This window comes from Rhinolophus sinicus, linkage group LG17, assembly GCF_036562045.2.
Source record: "Rhinolophus sinicus isolate RSC01 linkage group LG17, ASM3656204v1, whole genome shotgun sequence".
Classification (NCBI taxonomy): Eukaryota; Metazoa; Chordata; class Mammalia; order Chiroptera; family Rhinolophidae; genus Rhinolophus; species Rhinolophus sinicus.
Genome location: NC_133766.1, coordinates 10,026,656 through 10,032,655, shown reverse-complemented (window position 1 = coordinate 10,032,655; position 6,000 = coordinate 10,026,656). Strand labels below are relative to the sequence as shown.

Here is a 6,000-nt window from a genome sequence, read left to right as displayed (position 1 = left end):
ATTTGGGGGGAGGGAATTAGGGAAGGTTTCAGGGAAGTTCTGCCTAAAAAACTAAGGCCTTAAGAACAAGAATTAGCAGAGCATGAAAATGGAGACGGCAGAATCTGAAGTATTCCAGAACATTCCAAGCATGTGCAAGAGGTAAGAGGACAATGTGCAAATTGTGAGGGGTTTCTCCCTGTACATGCTCAGGTGATAGGCTGTATTTCTCCTACCATCCAGAAGAGCCTGCAAGCACATCAGAGGACTTCTCCGAATCCAGGCCAAAGAGAGGTATTCGAGGCTGTAGTTTTCTCTTTTCCAGTCAATGGCAGCTTTCTCAGTTTGGTTCCCACACTCAGGACTCACCTTCATTCCAGGTGGCTAATGGCAGCAGAATCCTTATACCATAAGACTTTGCTCTATGACCTTGCTAAGGACTTATAGCAGAACAATGTATTATCTTTCTGCATGCAATGAGAAATGCTTCCTCACACTGCCCACATAAAGGCCACTTTCCAAAGGCCTAAAATCACAGAAAAACTAGGTCTTATGTCCTTCATTTAGGCATGAACTATGTAAACTCTACTATGTAAACTTACAGTTCTCATAGAATGAATCAAGTTGACGTCCAAATTTTGTTTTGAAGACTGGCAGTTTAGAAAACTTCCTTCAAGATAATATAAGAAAGTCATTAAAAGGGAAGCAAAGCTAGTTTCTGGAAACTTGTCTGACAAGTACTGTACTGTGGTTTTCCCTGGGCCCATGCTGTCACTCAAAATCACAATGTGCCTAATTTCTAGAGACCTGAGTTCCTATTTTCAAGCTGATGACTTATTAAATTTTCCTTGGCCAAAGGGTAACAAAATGAACAGAAAATAGAATGTTTTCGGCAACAACAATCTAAAATACAGATGTTCTTGAGTGGTATTCTCAATGGGGGCAAAAAATCTTACTCTTCATCTGTATAAAGCAAAAGGTATACATCGTCTATAAACAGATATGTAATATTAAAATTTCATGGGGGTAGGCGATTAAAAAAATACATCTAGAAAGGCTCTTTAGAGAGGTGAGAATGAAAAATTTGAGAAACACTGCTGTAGATTCTATTGTCAAGTTGGGAGTACCTACGTAAATTTCTTTTTAGTGATCATTCAAAATCCCTGCATGAAACAGGAAATCACGGCAATTATATTTCCAACCAATGTACTTGTGCATGGCTCTAATTCTGTGGCCTTTGTTTCTCCTAGCAGAAGTCACTAACATTGTTCAAATGTAAAGAAAACTCTAGGATTAATAATACAAAAAAGGTTATGATCATTAAGTTTACAACATATACAGAGTACAAACCAAGAAAGTAAATTTATTTAAATTACTAAAATAGCTTTTAAAGTCTTTTACAGATCAGCTGCTACAATTATTTTTTCCTGAAAGATAAGTAACATTAATTACTTTAAAATTATTTTGGTCAGTGAAACATTTAATAAAAACATTTGTTTCTCCATATAATATATAGGTATAAAATAGAGCTTTTCAAAAACTCTTGTTTTAGAATCCTCTATAAATCAGATGACCTGACTTCTGACAGTCAGGAACAAATTACAATACGGGGTATATTTATGAATACTGGTAGTCCTAGCGGGAAGAAATCAGCCCACACTCTACTACTAGTCATGGGATCCCCAAAAGATAAATGGTGAAGTCAATGCCTGGCTCTAGTATCTAAAAACAGTATTTTCATTTAAAGGTTTGTAGATAATTGAAAAAACAAGAAATATGAAAGCAGCTGATACATGAGAAAGCTGTTACAGATGCAAAGCTACAACTGAAATACCATAGGACAGTTATGTACAGCAGTACATTTTAACATTCTTTTTTTTAAGTTGCTGAGTTATTTTTATTCTTTTTTTTTTTTTTTTTTTTTTTTAACATTCTTCACATGTGGTCAAGTTCACTTTCTTTATGGCTTGAGGCACTCTTAATAACATTTATCACGTGCATAGTGAATCTTTATATTTGTTTAAGAGTGTCACTAAAGGACTTAGACTGCAACAAATGGAAATTTAAACGCCAAAATTAAATCCTTCTTCAATAGCACAGGAAAGCTGGTTACCGAATGATTTACCAATTCCTGAAATTCCTTTTTTCTCCCTCCCGTCCCCAGAAACTATATTTCTTAATTCAAAATAAAGCTTCAGGATATATACAAAATAAACTGCTCTGAATTTACCTGCCTTTAAGAGCCAAATGAACAAATATACTTAACCTCAGGATATACACACTTAAAAATCCTTGGGAGGAAAGAAAAGGACATGTGAAAAACAAATCCCAACAGAATTCACTGAGAACGGAGTTTATATAACTACGTGTGACTAATCTACAGCTCAGTGGCTTATTTTAACATTTCATCTTATAGACTTAATTATTTCCCCCCTTTCCTTCCCCATTCCACAATTTCCCTTGCCTATTTCTCCCCACTCTCCAAAAATAAAAAAAAAGAAAACCCAAACGCACACTCAGATGACCTTTCACTATGTTTTGTTCCCATAAGCAGAAGCTGACTAAGGAACTCACACCTAAATGATGCAAAAGGAAACAAAATGGGAAAAGCCACGGTTGCATTTAGGGAGCTGCCTTACTAATAATTCAACAAACGCTGTAAAAATCTACATTACAAACTGGGAGGAGTCATAGGAAGGATTTTCTAGTCCTTCCCACGGGTCATACCACAGCAATAATGACTCAACCCAAAATCTAAATAGAGCCCCTACAGTTCTCAGATACTATTAACAAAGATTTCAATGGAAATAGGCAAATGTTTCCCTCCAATACAGGTAATAGATTGAATGAATGATTTAGATGTTCCATGTTTATGTAAGAACTTAACATCCATTAAAAAGAAACCAGCTCTTCCAAAAAGAGCTCAGCATCCTGTCTCTGGTTAGAAAGTCTGGAAAATTCTCAGAACGTGAGACATGATTTTTTCTTCTGTCGCCCCTTACAAGCAGATGCCCCTTTTCAGGGCATTTTCAGGTTGTACGGGCAGGACTAAATGGGAAATACGGCTCCAGAGCCCACTCAGTTTGTCTGGGTCCATGTGTTTGTAGGAGTTGGGTGTGTTTGAGTCGGTGAATTTGACTTTGAGGAAATCCCTCACTTTTTCTTCAATCTCCTTTAGGCCTAGACTGGTTCCAAGTGTCTCCTCCTCCAGCAGGACAGTGAGGACTAAGGCGACATCTTTGAAGGCGGCATTTTCATGGTCACAGTACTTATAGAAGATCAGGGTGGCGCCTGCAGGCAGGGACTCGAAGCGGTGCACCACGGCTGCGTTCTGGCCATTTCTGAATCCATCGCTCAGCTCCCGGTCCATCTCCAGCTTGACGGCATCACTGTCTTGAGTAGCTTTGCCTGTCCCATCGATCCGGATGGCACGGACACTGCGGAAGGACGAATAGGCATCGGCAATTTGCTCACTCAGACACTTGAGCGCTTCTTCGGCGTCGCGGGCAGCGGTGAGCAGCAAGATAGCAGGCTGAGGCCGAGGCTGGGAGGTGTTGAGATGCTTTTCCAGGAATGTGAGGCTCCTTTTCCACAGCTTCTCATCTTGACCCTGGTATTTATTCATCAGTTGTTTCATCTGGTTCTGGAACTCTTGAACAGCAGTGGTTTCTCGCTCAGGAGTAGGAATGTACCACCATATCCCGACAAAAACAGCTATCAAAAGTAGTAGCCACCACAAGTTAATCTTGACAATAGACTGGTTTTTGGGTTGTCTGGTCACGTCTGCTCAGGAAAAACGAAATGACACATACAAACATCACTTTCTTAGAGTCAGTGGCCAGGGACTTTTAAAACCAATTTTAATCTTTATAAACATTAAATAAAAGGGGAAGAAATTTAAAGAAGGCAGCTGATAATTTACTTTCTTAAAGAAATAATTTATTACATGTTTTCAAGAAAATCTCACACCCATAGGTTCTAAGTTATGTGTAAAATATGCATCTGTCTCTTCAACGTCAAAATGATAAGTATTAAAGTAGAAGGCAGAATTTAAATGTATAAAGTGGCATAAGCAAGTCAGAAATAATACAGTTTATAAAGCAAAACTATTAGGGGCAGCCAGTTAGCTCAGTTGGTTACAGCGCGGTGCTCTTAACAACAAGATTGCCAGTTCGATCCCCACATGGGCCACTGTGAGCTGCGCCCTCCACAACTAGATTGAAACAACTAATCGACTTGGAGCTGACGGGTCCCGGAAAGACACACTTAAAATAAACTTAAAAAGTTTAAAAATAAAGCAAAACTATTATTACTACTGCTAATATTAGGGAAGTAAACAGTATTAAAAACACACTTCATGGAATATTTTTTAATTTAGAAACTCAGAGTTCACATGGCTAATTATTCAAGGTCGAATTTGTGAATTTTTTGAACTATATAAAAAAATAAAGAAAAGGATGCACCCTAAGTAAATACCTTGCATATATCACAGCTATTGTCCCTTTCATTGCACTGATGCCTACTTTTTGTGGTCTACAACTTAACACTGAGAAATTTTAGTTTGCAACTCATCCCTAATTATTAATATTACACGCAATCATGATATCAATTTACGTTTATCTAGTGCTTTTCAGTTTATAAAGCACTTTCTCATGTAATCTCATATACTGGTTAACTCCCTCATGTAATCACTTAATATGATAGCAACAATACTTTCACACTTTCTATTTATTGATCAACTGCTTTAGGCTAATAATTTTACCATGGACCTTTCAGAGCAACAGTTCTCAAAGTACAGTTGGTGGGGTCCCTGGAGATCCTTTCATGGGTCTCACCACACTGAGATGTTATCTGACTTTTTCCACCAGGTTGACACTTCCACTGATGGTGCAAAAAGCCATGGTGGGAAAAACAAATGAGGCTGTAGCACGAATGACAGTGCAATGGCACGAAACTGCAGTCTTTGTATTTTTTTTATTTTTATTTATTTATTTTTATTTTTTGTAGCCTTTGTATTCTTCACGGCCATGCAGCCAAGGCTATGCATTTCACTTACGAATGTCCTTCATAAAGCAATTAAAATTATTTATCTTATTAAAACTCAACCCTTGAGTACAAATCTTAATATTCTCTGTGAAGAAATGAGAGGCAGACACAAAGCACTTCTGATGAACAGCGCAATACAATGGTCGTCTCAAAAAAAAAAAAAAGAACTCTGTGCAACTGAGTGGTGAGCAGAACTAGTGCTTTTCCTCATGGAATTCTTACTTGAAAGAACAAGCTACCAAACTACGGTTAGTCAGACTTGTGTATCTGGTACACATTTTCTTGAAAATGAACAAAGTGAGCCTGACAACTGACACTATTAGTTGCCAATTGTAAAATTCAAGGTTTCAAGTGAAAATTAGGATTGTGGAAATATTGTTATCTGCCACCATGAGCTTGACAGCTCCCAGTTCTTAGAAGATTTTTTTGTCTTGAGATTGGTGGTGATATTAATAAATATAATATTTTTAAATTGTATTACAAATGTGTCAACATTTGGAAGCTCTACGTAACTCGGTGAATCAATATTTTCCAAATGACCAATGCATGACATTCCTTTCAAAGTACAAGAAAGATCAATAGATTTTAATGTAATAGACTACAAAAAGTTCATAAATATGGTTTCAAGTTTCACATTTCAAGTAACATTTAGAAACTACCACTTGTTGATTTTTGGAGACTCAAAAGAGAATATCCACAATTATCTAAAAACCATGAAAACTCTATCTGCATAAAGTTGGAATTCTGCAGACACTTCACCCAAAACAGTATAACTGTAAGACTGAATGCCAAAACAGAATATGAGAATCCAGCTCCATTCTACTAAACCAGGCATTAAAGAGATTAGAAAAAAATATAAAGCAATTTGTCACTCTTCTTAGTAAATTATTTAAAAATAAAATTAATAAAATTTTCAATTTTAATTTCTAGACAAATATGGATATTTTACACACACACACACACACACACACACAC

At 36.9% G+C, this 6,000-nt stretch overlaps 1 protein-coding gene across 3 annotated transcripts in view; it reads right to left on the bottom strand.

Annotated features, from left to right (window-relative positions):
• Nucleotides 1-1,317: 1,317 nt before the first annotated feature.
• Nucleotides 1,318-6,000, bottom strand: part of TOR1AIP1 (torsin 1A interacting protein 1) — a 29,541-nt gene continuing 24,858 nt past the window's right edge. For all 3 annotated transcript variants that reach the window (XM_074322195.1, XM_019732718.2, XM_019732638.2), the window contains one exon: nucleotides 1,318-3,762. In XM_074322195.1, coding sequence (XP_074178296.1) covers nucleotides 2,978-3,762 — 785 coding nt within the window. In that variant the 3' untranslated portion in view covers nucleotides 1,318-2,977. The remainder of the gene's footprint in view (nucleotides 3,763-6,000) is intronic.